Source organism: Hypanus sabinus, chromosome 12 (genome assembly GCF_030144855.1).
Source record: "Hypanus sabinus isolate sHypSab1 chromosome 12, sHypSab1.hap1, whole genome shotgun sequence".
Classification (NCBI taxonomy): domain Eukaryota; kingdom Metazoa; phylum Chordata; class Chondrichthyes; order Myliobatiformes; family Dasyatidae; genus Hypanus; species Hypanus sabinus.
In genome coordinates this window covers 86768826-86783353 of record NC_082717.1, presented here as the reverse complement: position 1 = coordinate 86783353, position 14528 = coordinate 86768826, and the positions used below count along the sequence as shown (strand labels likewise).

The following is a 14528-nucleotide window of genomic DNA, read 5'->3' as shown; positions in this document are numbered from 1 at the left end:
CAGAGGTGGATGTAGACTGTGTTGGAGAAAATGACTCGGCTCAGTTCCACCTGAATACCAATTACACAACCCAATCATGCAAATCACTAGAGTTGGCACCAGCAGCTAGCAAAAATGGTAGATCTCCCCACCCCACCCCAGCAATGTGGAAACATCAAATACTAAGGGTATAATTTTAAGATGAGTATGGGTTGATTCAGAATGGTAGCTGTCTGGAACATGCTGCCATGGGAAGAGGTAGAAGCAGATATGATAGCAACATCTGATACATTCAAAACCAGCAGATGGGATTACGATTAATTAGATTGCCATCACAGCACACACATAGTGGGGCCAAAGGGTTTGTCCCTGTGCTGTACTGTTCTATGAAGGATTCAAATCCATAGTTACTTGAACATTGGTGACAATTTTCCTAGTGTACACTGATCAGTTCCTCAACCACTCATTCAAAGTACCTCCTGCATTACTAATGGAGGCTGGAACAAATTGCACTTTTAGACCCATAAAAATGAACTACTGTTGCTTTAGAATTTCTGCCTAATGAGAATAAAAATGATATTGGTTAAAAGCCTCGATACCTATCTCCCATTTAGCTAGTGGCTGAAAACTACCTTGAACCTGCTGCCTGCTAGAAGATTGAACTAAATGCTAAATTTTAATCTGCTTGACCAGTCTTGCAATTAGAAAACCAATTATGCTTTAGCAGTTGAAATAGCTGTCAGGATTTCCACCAATACCCTCCTCCTTTCCCAAACAAACCACTCCTACCCATTAATCTGCTTCAAGGCTACAGTACAAAACTTCAGAAGCAAGCTTTAATGATAAGCCTGATATTCAGGGAAATCTGCAGGGGGTGCAATAACCAAAGCCCAGGTATTGCAAGAAGAACCCTTCTATTTTAAAAGATGGCTGGCTCTTTCATAACCAGCAGAGGGCAGAAAAGGCATCAGTTACATCTCTTCCAAAAAACAACAGTAGCACAGTGCAATAAGCACACATTCCAAACAGTGAACATCTGGATTGCAAATCCATAGAAAGTAAACTTTGAGCACTGATAGGAAGGCAAGCTACTGAATACCATGATTTAAACAAGGACTCAAGGAGGACTTGTACAGTTAAGGAATTGTCCTGCTCCAACTACAGTCATGCTCCTTCAAACTCTTGGCTTCGAGGACTTTTGAACCAAACCATTATCCTCTTCAAAAGAAAAATTAAAGATCAGTGAGCCTCAAAATGTAATTACCTGTAGAATGACAAAGAAGATGGGCTTGCCAAATGAGAAGATAAATGGAAAACTGGTTGAAAGGACTAGACAGAAGAAAATGAGCTCAGCAGGGACATCCAGTTGCTTAGAAGGAACAGTTAAGGAATGAGGAATGTGGAAGTTTGAAACAACAGGGAATACACTCATAGGAGTATTTATCGTAAAAAGGCATACAAAAAAGTAGCGGTTCCATAATGTTACTGTTTTACCCCCAGAATAAAATATTTTAAAAATTCAAATCAATTCATCCACTAAAATTTATTTGGCAAAGCAAGAAATGCATACACTGAGGAAATTTAATTGCAATTCAAAATATGAAGAGCTCCTACAGCAACATTCATTTCACAACATTCAACTGAAGCAATAAAGCAGTGGAATAGCAGTACAGAACTTAACTGTTTGAAAGCATCAATATGTCCAAATCCAATTTTACAGTCAGTGTAATAGCTGCCATTAGCATGTAGTGCTTGGGAGGCTCGATTTCAGCAACATGAAACATGGGTTATCTTGACAGCAACTCATGGTGCATCACAATCTGAAGAGTTTAGTGCTTGGTTATGACTGCATATAGAAAGCTCTTGCATATGCAGCATGAATGCAAACAGTATGTTGTATTGGTGCTAGATATGAACATTTATCATTTGGGGTGGTGGGGGTGGGGGGTTAACTAGCCACACCACACTTCTACTGGCCTTCCTTGCTGTAGCTTCACTCTTGCCAGTTTGAAAACTAAACCAAGCCTCAGAAAACTTCTCCCAGCGCTGGATGTATTATTTTTACTCTTCACAGCAGTTCTTTTCCCAGGCTAGTTTGTTGAACTATTAAAAGAACACTGCTCCACACAAATCATTAAGTATGAGTGTGTGATTGTGTGTGTATAAGTCCAAAACAAGCTGCAATGCTGTCATTTTTCAAAGCATTTAGAACAGGAGATATCCACTCCACATTAATGTCAGGTTCTGAGCACACAGATGAAGCTTCACATTTCATCCCTGTGAATTTAAAACAAGAGTTAAGTTGGAGCATAATCAACTCATCTAAGAGTGCTTACATTTTAAAATAAAATGGATTACATTTAATTTAGCAGAATACACTTTTGTTTGAGCAAAGCTGAAGACAAGTGATGGTGGTGCTCAGAAAATGGGGCATTGTGGGTAGAGAAACTTTCTTAGCTTAACAACTAAAACTCTGATTCAATGGGCCAAAATGATCTTCTTTCCCAGTGGTTTCAGATTAATATATTATTGTGGTTTTGGTCAGAGACCTACTCAAGGGAATGCACTTAACTTGATCATAGTGTGCAATAGTTGCCCAGCTGGATGAAAAATGTTTGTAAACATGGGATCTTGCAACTTAAGTGTACTAATGGTAGTAAAGAAAGAATCCAAACATTAATAAGCTATACAGATCTCATTACAGCAATTTCCCCTCAACTCCACTTGTCCATAGGTAACAGATGAGGGCACAATATCTTCAAGCAGAAAGGGTTAGTGAAATACCATCCTGACCATTTAGCTTCATTTATTTTTGGCCCTCCACAAAGATTGCAGCAATTTGTATGTGCCTAGTGGTCAGCTGGGCATTCAACACCAAGTCTATCCATATCTAACTGCCGAATTGATGGAATATGCAAATTTGTCAACAGATTAAAAGGGATTGAAGGGCAGCATGGATACAAAACTGTCTAATTTATTTCCTTTAGAGTTGCTGAACAGCAGTTTTCATAGACTAGAAGTTGCATATCTTATAGTCTATAGAAGGCCCACTATTTTTGGTGTACATTAATACCTGGGACATTGGCAAAACAAGGCATTTTCAAATGATAATACTCACAGTAAACAATTCATGCACATAGATCAACAGCAGGAAGATTAGGAATTTGTGAAATTAACAACAAAAGGCAGATGAGAAGTAATGCAAGACAAATGGAATGATATACAGCATTTTGGTAGGAAGACTGAGGCAAGAAAACTAAAGGGATGGCGATACAAAGGGATTGAAACGGTGATAGAGATAATTGTATCAAACATTTTTGAAGTTTAATGCGACTTCTGGTCAGATGAACAAATGAGTGCAGGAAGAGTTAAAAGAAATTTCCATGGCTAAATCTCAATGTGTTGAATTCTGGACACCTATATTAAAGAATCCAGACATGCAAACAGGAATTTTATTGAACATTAGAGGGAGAATTTGCAGGACACCTTTCAGTAGAGAAGATTAGGAAATGGTTTTATAAAGTTAATAATAATAATGTTTTTTTCCTTGGTTGCTTTTTGAAATCATTTCCAGTGGCGGAAGGCTCATTAAGCAAAGATCACACATTTCTGGCAATTGGCAAATAACTACCAGAACCATAGGAAAAGTATCATGGAGGACAAGGATGAACTGAATAAGTATTTGCATCAGTCTTCACTGTGTAAGATACTAGCACTATTCTAGAAATTCGAAAGTGTCAGAGGGCAGGAGTGTGTGAAGTTGGCATTACTAGGAAAAAGATGCTTAGGAAATTGAAAGGTGCATCACACCAGGGTTCAGAAAGAGGTAGCTAAAGAGATACTTTTAAGAATGAATGGATTCTAGCATGGTTCCAAAGGACTGGAAAATTGCAAGTACTACTCTTTTTCAGGAAGGGAGACAAACAAAAGAAAGGAAATTATAGGCCAGTTAGTCTGATCTCAGTGGTTGGGAAGATGTTGGAATTGGTTATTAAAGATGAGGTCTGAAGGTACTTGGAGGCACTTGACAGAATAGGCTGTAGTCAGCATGGTTTCCTTAAGGGAAAATCTTGCCTGACAAATCTCAGATTTCTTTCGAAGAACAAGCAGAATAGACAAAACAGAATTGGTTGATGTTGTGTATTTGGATTTTCAGAAGGCCTTTGACAAGCTGCTTAATAAGTGAAGAGTCCATGGCACTACAGGAAAGTTCCAAACATGGATAGAGCATTGGCTAATTAGCAGGAGTCAAAGTGTGGGAACAAAGGGAACTTTTTCTGGTTGGCTGCCAGTGACTAGTAGTGTTCCACAGGGGTCTGTTGGGCTGCTTCTTTTCATGCGATACTTCAATGATTTGGATGACAAAAGTGATGGCTTTGTGGCCAAGTTTGCAGCTGACACAAAGATGGGTAGGTAGTTTTGAGGAACCAGAGAGAATACAGAAGAGTTTAGATTAGAAGTGGCAGATGGCATACAGTGTCTGGAAGTGTACGGTAATGCAGTTTGGTAGAAGAAATAAAAGTATAGACTATTTTCTAACTGGAGAGAAAGTTCAAAAAAAAATCTGAAGTCCTAACGGAATCTCATGCAGGATTCCCAAAAAGTTAATTTGCAGGTTGAGTTGGTGGTGAGGAAGGCAAATGGGATATTAGCATTCATTTTGTGAGGACTAGAAAAGGCTTTATGAGGCACTTGGAGTATTGAGAGTAGTTCTGGACCCCTTATCTAAGAAAAGATGCACTGACATTGGGGAAGGATCAAATGAGGTTCACAAAAATGAGTCCAAATTGAAAGGCTTATATATGAGGGCATTTGATAGTTCTGGGCCTGTACTCACTGGAATTCTGAAGAATGGAGGGAGTGGTGAGATCTCTGAAACCTTTTATCAAATGCTGAAAGGCCTTGATAGAGTGGATGTGGAGAGGATGTTTCCTATGGTTGGGGGTGGGGGGGGGGGAAGAGTCTAAGTCCTGAGGACACAGCCTCAAAATAGAGGGATGCCCAATTACAACTTAGATGGAGGAATTTCTTTAGCCTGAGAGTGGCGAATCTGTGGAATTCATTGCCGCAGGCGGCTGTGGAAATCAGATCATTAAGCATAATAAAGGCAGAGATTGATAGATTCTTGATAGTCAGGGCATGAAGGGATATGAGGAGAAAGCAGGAGATTGCAGCTGAGAGGGAAATGGATCAGCCATGATGAAATGGCAGAGCAAACTCAATGGGCTAAATGGCCCAATTCTACTCCTTTATCTTATAGCCTTATAAGACTTATTAAAAGCAATTGCATTGGTAATCTGGAATCACCATAATAAATGTTATTACTGTTTCTAGTAATAAGATCAAAAAGAGAACTAGAGAAATTTGAAAGGAAATCAGAAGGCTCAGGTGAAAATGCAGAAGATTGGGACAAATTTGTTTAGCTCTACCAGAAAATACGCACTGGTCTTCTGTGTCAAGTCATTCTTTCAGGATATTTACTTCTCAATGATAACAAAATGTTTCACACCATTGGACCATCAAACATCAGCACAACCACACATTTCTAAATTTGTTTTAATGCTTGGTACCATTAGCCTTGAGAACTAATTCCTTGGTCAGGGAGAGTGAGGAGTTGATCAAGAGGAGTTACAGGCAGGTGGTCACACCAGGGCCACGGGAGGCAGACAGTTAGGAGGGGGAAGGGGAAGGGGAAGAGTCAGGTACTAGAGAGTACCCATGGCTGTACCCTTTGACAATAAGAACTCCTGTTTGAGTACTGTTCGGAAGTTTTTAAAAGCTTACAAAAGGAAACTAAGAAGTTCATTAAGATGGAAAAGATGAAAGGAAGCTAGCAAATAATATCAAAGAGGATACTAAAAGCTTTTTCAAGTATATAAAGAGTAAAAGACAGGTGACAGTAGATATAGGACCGATAGAAAATGATACTGGAGAAATTGTAATAGGAAATAAGGAGATGGCAGAGGAACTGAATGAGTATTTTGCATCAGTCTTCACTGAGGAAGACTTCAGCAATATACCGGTCATTCAAGGGTGTCAGGGAAGAGAAATATGCGCAGTCACAATTACGACAGAGAAAGTACTCAGGAAGCTGAATCGTCTAAGGGTAGATAAATCTCCTGTACCATGGAATGCACCCTCATATCCTGAAGGAAGTAGCAGTGGAGATTGTGGAGGCATTAGCAAATCTTTCAAAAGTCGATAGATTCTGGCCTGGTTCCAGAGGACTGGAAGACTGCAAATGTCACTCTTCTATTTAAGAAGGGGGCAATGAAGCAAAAAGGAAATTATAGACCTGTTAGCTTGACATCGGTGGTTGGGAAGTTGTTGGAGTCGATTGTCAAGGATGAGGTTACCTGGAGGCATATGACAAGATAAGCAGAACTCAGCATGGTTTCCTTAAAGGAAAATCCTGCCTGACAAACCTAGTGCAATTTTTTGAGGAAATTACAAGTAGGCTAGACAATGTAGATGCAGTGGATGTTGTGTATTTGGATTTTCAGGCCATTGCAAGGTGCCGCACATGAGGCTGCTAAACAAGATAAGAGCCCATGGAATTACGGGAAAGTTACATACGTGGGTAGAGCATTGGTTGATTGGCAGGAAACAGAGAGTGGGAATAAAGGGATCCCATTCTGGTTGGCTGCCGGTTACCAGTACTCCTTGGAGTTTAGAAGAACGAGGGGGGACCTCATAGAAACATTTTGAATGTTGAAAGGCATGGACAGAGTGGATGTGGCAAAGTTGTTTCCCATGGTCGGGGAGTCTAGTACGAGAGGGCACGGTTTAAGGATTGAAGGGCACCCATTCAGAACAGAGATGCAAAGAAATTTTTTTAGCCAGAGGGTGGTGAATCTGTGGAATTTGTTGCCATGGGCGGCAGTGGAGGCCGAGTCATTGGGCATATTTAAGGCAGAGATTGATAGGTATCTGAGTAGTCAGGACATCAAAGGTTATGGCAAGAAGGTGGGGGAATGGGACTAAAGGGGAGATTGGATCAGCTCAGGAAGAAATGCAGAAGATTCGATGGGCCAAATGGCCAACTTCTGTTCCTTTGTCTTATGGTCTAATCTTCAGACAAGTTGAAGGCTCTTGCTCAGAGTTTACATTTCAACATAATTTTCATTCTGGCTCTATGGCGAGACCTATAATAACTTGCATTTAATTAATAGCCAATTTATTTCCAGACACATCAAAACAGTGTAGTATTGGTCGCTTTTGTTGCTGCTATGTAGGAAAGACAGCCAATTTACATAAGGACAGTCGTAGGATATCTGAACTGATAAATGAGAAAGTTCGAGCCTACATTCATTTATATTTAGAAGATTAAGGCACACCAGATTCTGAGGGAGCATAACAAGTTCGATATTAACAAGATGCTTCATCTCGAGGGATTATATATCTGGGATGGGAGGAATTATTTCAGAATAGGGGGTCCCTTTTAAGGTGGAAGTGGATGATGTTTTTCCTCTGAGGGCCATGAACGCTTATGGACAGCAATTTATATTCAAGGCCCAAAGGTACCTTTTTTTTTATTTCTAGGGAAGCTATGGGTTACGGAGAGCAGCAAGGACAAAATCTTCAAAACCACAATCTCCAGAGTGGGACAAACCCAGAGCTATCACATGGGCAATATTTTATCAATTGAGCCATAAATAACAATATAAGAAACTTGCTTGCAATGGGCAGCATATTCTAGAATCAATTGCTTAATTGCCAGGAGCTTAAAGCCATCCCCAAACTTAATGAATAACCTCAGCACAATGGGTTTGCAAGTGGAGCCTTAGAATATAAGCAATTTATGTGGGACTCCTGGGAGGAGAAACAAAACAGGAGGTGCTGCTCTTTAGTTGCTGTTCACGGTGGTCTTATGGATGAAAGTGCCTAATATCGCAATAGTCAGTCCTACAGCACAGAAACAGTCCCTTTGGCCCATCACATCCATACCATCCTTTCTGCCCATCTATTCTAATCCCATGTGCAGTTTTGCTGGGTCTGTATCCTTTTATGCCCTACCTATTTAAGTGCATGTCTAAATGTATCTTAAAATACACTAATGGTAAAATAAAGCAGAGTGGTGAAACTGTTCAAAAATGTTAATGACCCAAATGAGCAAACTGAACATGGAAGCTTTGTGACTAGTTATCAAATCTATTCATACTATCCTTTGCCCTTAAGTCACATATTTAAAAATACTGATTGAGTGTTTCAATGGTAAACCCAACTGTCTTCCTCGGGCACAAGTTAGTCAAATGACAAGTCCTCCTAGAGACATCACCTTATATCTTTGAGTGAACAGGGCACAGATGGGGCTTAATGCTCAATCTGAATTGCCTATTCCTGATTGGTTCATTTGAATTGACATTGTCCTGACTGGTTGATTTTTAGGGGGACATCAGTCAACTAGCTTGTGCCTGAGGAAGTCAGTTATGTTAACTGTTGAAACACTGCAATCGGTATCTGTAAGTATGTAACTGTTAAGGCCAAAGGATAATATGGATTGAACCAAATAAGCAAAAACAAACAGCGCACTGAAAAACAGTAGGGATATCACACTCAGAATGGAAAGACATTGTTTAAGAGATGTGTATTTTGCCGTGGAAAACTCATGGGGTGGAAGGAAGAAAGAGATTTCAGTTTCAGGTTATAAACAACCGGCAACCTACAGATACACAGAGATGCGTTGGAGGAGACTAACATCAAAGTGGGATTAATTCAATTAAACCAGTAGCATGTGCCATTAATAATTTACAATCAAGTGGAAGGTAAAAAAAAATTGTCTGAAGATCTCTCAACATGACATTAGAAAAGTGGTTCTAGTACTTCTGCATAGTTTAAGCTGCTCATTTACTCTCACTTGGCACTGGCTGGAAGTGAAAATCATGGTAACCAGAGGAATGAGTTAAATGCACAAGGTGTGGGAGCTATCTGATAAAGGATTAAGTTGTGTATTAATTTAAAAAACAACAAATTTCTGAAGGGGCTTAGCAGGTTGGCAGCATCTGTGGAGACAAAGGGCTGGTGGGCATTTGAGATCGTGACTAACCCCCCCCCCCCCCCCCGCCTCCTCAAATGTGGCTGATTCCCTGCAGTGTTTTTTCTCCAGATCCCAGCATAAACCATCTGCAACTTACTACCATATTAACTGAATTTGTGGGCCTTACCTTGTACAGTGAGAACTATGTCCATCCCCCAGCTACTAAACACTAGCAGTGAACAATTGCTTTATTCACAGGGATCCAAAGCCAAAACAATGAGTACTTAAACTGTTTTATCTACATTAGGGAGAAAGTCCTCGAACCTACTTCCAAACCATCTAATAAAGCCTCAATGCCCAGAATAACAACTCAACACAAAGGCCATGCATTCCCTACTAGTCATGCCCCAACTTGTCTGCATATAGATTTTATCATTTCCATAATATGCAATATTAAGTTTTTTCTCAACCTATTGTTCACTAGATAATAGAAACATAAATAAGTACATTTATTACATGGATAGAATGGCATTGCAAAAAGAAAGGAAATCAAAGCAGCTTGCTTCGGTCTACACACCACCTTGTTTCTGAGAAAGATGGGTTATGCAGAATCACTTCCACCTTGGCACCTGCTTTTCTTGATCGGTTAAAGGCACGTAGATCACTCCCATCAGAGGCTTCTTACTGATGCTGCCATTTTCTAGCTTATCGTACTGCTCCAACATCTGGTTTCCGCCTGGAGGGCCGACTGGTAAAATCATCCTCCCACCTGGCTTTAACTGGTCAAGTAGCTAGATCAAGGGAGGCACAGGAAAGCATGATTGGGGTCAGGTGAAAGAATGAGAGAGATTGAAATTGAAGGAAAGAAAATATATGAAATAATTTAGTATCACAAAAGCACCTTGTCTCGACAGATTAAAAACAGACATTCAAGAGAACAATGAATCTACAAAAGATCAACCTACAAAGCTGAATGCCAGCTATTAGTTTAATACAGCAAGTACATTTAATATGTGCATATGACAAACTACAAGTGCTGGTTGGGTTACATGCATTTCAACGAGTTTGATGCATCCACATCATCCAGCAAAACGGAGTAAAAAATTAAGGTCAAATTTAAAGCAATGTCTATTAAAGATATTTGCACCTCAAAGAAAACCTGGCTGCAGCAAGTCAGTCACACACCTTACATAGAATTTATTCTGATAGAGCAAAGATATCATGATACACACACACAGAATGCTGAAACTAAACAGGCCAGATAGCATCTGTGGAAAAGAGTACAAGACAGATGAAGGGTCTCAGCCTGAAATGTCAACTGTACTCTTTTACATAGATACTTCCTGGCCTGCTGAGTTCCTCTAGCATTTTGTGTGTGTTTCTTGGATTTCCAGCATCTGCAGATTTTCTCTTGATTTGAAGATTTCATGGTGAACACTAAGTGCAAGATCAGATTCATTTTTGTGAAAAGATACAACAAAATCTGCATAACTCTTTGCTTTAAAGATCCACAGTATTGAACAATTAATGAAATAATTTACTCTGCACCATGTGAGGAAATCTAAGTTTAAAAACACAACACAGAAGTATTGATTCTCACAAAGAGTTCCCTCATATATCTGAACGAGGAAAAATTTGGACACTGAAGTTTGCTGCAGTTACTCTGGTCTACTGGCAACCACATTAACAGTTCTGTCCAGCCTTTGGCTATGAGGATGAACAAGATCCCATGATCAATCAAAAATTAGAAAAGCATCTTGGGAATTCATGGGTCAATTAAGCAGTTCTTGTCAAAACAGAAGACATGTGTTGCATAGTTGCAAGGCCCCAAGGATTCAAATCCAAAAATTCTTTCTCACCTTGAATGGTTTGTGGAGATTATGCTCTTGCAGATTTCTGAAACTGATGTCACTGTACTCACTGCATTTTACGGGCATAACTCTAAGGACTTGACTGAAGCTGAGTGCAGGACAAACATACATGTTCCAGCTCTAATGGAATGGTTTGTAAAGTACTTACTGCCTGTGGTACTGTATTTGCAGCAGCTCCCACGTGAATGGCATCATAAGGAGCTTCCTCTGGGTACCCTTGTCTTCCATCACCCACTGTGGGAGGGGGATTAAAAAGTCCATTTAAGAATAAAGATGGCATTTTTGTTTGTATTTTTATACAAGGTGATGCTTAAGTAATTTGTGTTATTTTAAGACTTTAAGCATAAGAATTAAAGTAAGCCACTCAGTCCCTTAAAACTAACTTGCAGTTAATACAAGGGCTAATGTAATTTTAATCTCAACTCCACTTTCCACACATCTTCCCTATAATATTTCACTTTGGAAAATGCGTTCCAGACTCATGACCCTCTGAAAGCAAGTCTCATCTCTTATGAAGCAACCCCTGGCTCTAGGTACCCCAAGAAACATCCTCTCTATATCTATCCTGTCAAGATCTCTCTGTAGGATCTCATATTTCAATGAAGTTACTTCTCTAACTTCCAGGAGATATACTTAGCCTATCCAGGTGTCAATCGTGTAAACCTCAAATGTTTCCAATACTTTTTAAAAATAAGACTACACACATCTCAAGACACATAGTTGCCAAGGCCTCCAACAAATGCACACTTCCTACTTTTGTATTCAATTCCCCTCAAAATAACATTGTTAATCTTCCTTACTGCAGACTGTCTTTTGAAAATCATGCACGAGGGCATAATCATTCCTCTCCCACTATTTAGAGTACAGTCGGCCCTCCTTATCCGCAGGGGATTGGTTCCGGGACCCCTCGCGGATACCAAAATTCGCAAATGCTCCAGTCCCGTATTCAACCTGTCTCAATGCTGTGGATCTTAGGACCCAACGGAACCCCAGACCTTATTTAACCTGTCTTAGTGCAGTGGACATTAGGACCCAGCGGTAGAGATCTGAATCCGCAGTGTTTCTGTTCGCAAAAATAATCACACAACACGATTGAAAATAAAGTGGAAATAATAAAGCGATCGGAAAGAGGTGAAACGCCATCGGTCATTGGAAAAGCGTTAGGCTACGTCGATCAAAGATCGGAACAATTTTAAAGGATAAAATGAGAAAGGCTCTGCTCCGATGACAGCTACAATTATTACTAAGCAACGCAGTGGTTTATTTATTGAGTTTTTGATCCTCCACATCAACCCAGCACGGTGGGGAGCACACTCGGGAACGATCTGTCCCAAGTCCTGAGAACTTCCGTTCCTGAGCCCGGTGCTGAAACATACGTTCTTAAGTGTTTTATATGCATAGAAAGGTAAAATATATACTATATACTAAGACAAACATTTGACTAACTGACACTAAATAATACCGGATGTACCTGTTCTGACTTACTTAGCAAGAGAACTTCCAATTTTTTTTTCGGTCCCGATCCACGATAACCCACACACATACTCAGTATACTTTAAATCATCTCTAGATTATTTATTATACCTAATACAATGTAAATGCTATGTTAAGTAGTTGTTATATTGCATTGTTAAGGGATTAGTGACAAGAAAAAAAGTCTGCACATGCTCAAACAAGTGCTGGAAGAGCACTTCCAGGTTTTTGCGATTCGCAGTTGGTTGAATTCACACAAGTGGAATTTGCAGATAAGGCCAACTGTATACACTAATTTACCATCAAAATGGGCAATTTTATATTTCCCTTTCCAACACACTCAAGTTAACCATCTATACTCTTTCATAGCCTCCTTAACATGCCTTCCAGTCCATTTGTGTTAAACTTAGCACCTATGCCTAGTATCTGAATTACTTAAATTGTACAAAGTTTAACAGCTCGAACCCCCATGCCAACAATACTAGTTGCATTTTTCCTTGTTCAACCAGCCAATCTTCTAACTATGCCAGAATGTTGAAATATTTCAAAAATAACTTCTGACAACACAAAAGCTTTCTATAATTAAGTACACTCCACAAACTGGCTTCCCATTATCCAGAACATGCTACATCTTTTAAACAATTAGTTAAACATTTCTCATTAACTTTGAAGGGTTTGCTGAGTTTTTAAGGGCTGTAATATTTCCCCCATAATGGATGTTAACTAACCTGTGGTTTCTTCCTTTCGACATATTTTGAATAAAGGAGTTTCCATTTATTATTTTCTGATTTAATGGAAACTTCCCCAAAAGCATCAAATTATTGAAAATTATTTGTTATCTTGCTACTCTCTTCTTATCAAGGCCCTACACTTCTTTCAAGGATGCTGTCCAATCCTGGGTACTGTCAGCCTGCAGCTGCAAACCATTTGCTCAGTAGCACTGCCCTATTCACTAATTTTCCTAAATTCTACCTTTTGTTCCAATTTAAAACTAATTCAGGAATTTGACTCATACCCTATAGAGTGAAGACCAATACAAAGTACCTGTATAATTCTTCTGCCATTTCATTGGTTTCCACTATTAACTTTCTTGAGTCGGTTTCTCCCAGACCAACAGTCGTGATTCTTCTTCAAATATTTAAAAGGCTGATTTGCATACCTGGCTATTTGTTTCAGATAATAATAATTTTACCTATAAGCTTTTATTTATTCTTTGCCTTTTTTAATATTCTATTCAATCTTCAGACCTAACACCCATCTTTGTGCAAATACACTCAGTGGCCACTTTATTAGCTACAGAAGGTACCTAATAAACTGGCTACTGAGTACGTTCATGGTCTTCTGCAGTAGCCCATCCACTTCAAGGTTCGACATGTTGTATATTCAGAGATACTCTTCTGCATACCACTGTTGTAATGCATGTTTATCTGAGTTACCACAGACTTCCCGTCAGCTTGAACCAGTTTGGCCATTCTCCTCCGGCCTCTCTCATTAACAAGGCTTTTTGACCCACAGAACTGCTGCTCACTGGATGTTATAGGTTTTTCATAACATTTTCTGTTAAAATCCAGAGACAGCTGTATATGTGGGGAAAAAAAAAATCACAGATCAGCAGTTTGAGATACTCAAACCACCCCATCTGCCACCAACAGTCAATCCACAGACAAAGTTACTTAGATCACATTTCTCCCTATTCTGATGTTTGGCCTGAACAACAAATGAATGTCTTGACCATGTCTGCAAGATTCTATGCATGAAGTTTCTGCCACATGATTGGCTAATTAAATATTTGTATTAATGAGCATGTCTACAGGTATACCTAATCAAATGGCTACTGCGTGGATGTGCTTTTATTTAACTTTGATATTTTCACTATTTTAAGTTCATCTCTGATTGTGAGTCCTCCCTTGCAAGTTTCTCTCACTGGAATGTATCTACTTAATCAAGAAATCATTCAACCACTGCAACTCTAATGCTGACCACTTAATTTGCTAGTTCACTGTAAATAGCTCTGGTTCCATGTCCTCATAGCCACCCTCAAGTTTAAAATAGTCACCTGAACCCATTCCGCTCTCCCTCACGCATGCAAAATTCATTATTGAGATCACTGCTATTGAGCAGCATCTTTATCGTGAGGTCAATAATTCTATCATTGCACAATTCGAGTTCTAATATTGTCTGCTTTCCAGATCTGCTTTGCTAAGTACCCTGAAAGCACGTAACTCATC

At 39.5% G+C, this 14528-nt stretch overlaps 1 protein-coding gene across 4 annotated transcripts in view; it reads right to left on the bottom strand.

Annotated features, from left to right (window-relative positions):
• Positions 1 to 1897: 1897 nt before the first annotated feature.
• Positions 1898 to 14528, bottom strand: part of pcmt (protein-L-isoaspartate (D-aspartate) O-methyltransferase) — a 41755-nt gene continuing 29124 nt past the window's right edge. For 2 of the 4 annotated variants that reach the window (XM_059986373.1, XM_059986375.1), the window contains exons 6-8: positions 10976 to 11061; positions 9537 to 9747; positions 1898 to 2256 (exon numbers count right to left, since the gene is read on the bottom strand). In XM_059986373.1, coding sequence (XP_059842356.1) covers positions 9568 to 9747; positions 10976 to 11061 — 266 coding nt within the window. In that variant the 3' untranslated portion in view covers positions 1898 to 2256; positions 9537 to 9567. Of the gene's footprint in view, positions 2257 to 6274; positions 6336 to 9533; positions 9748 to 10975; positions 11062 to 14528 lie in introns of all 4 variants that reach the window. The other 2 variants (XR_009515181.1, XM_059986374.1) reach the window with 2 other exon arrangements.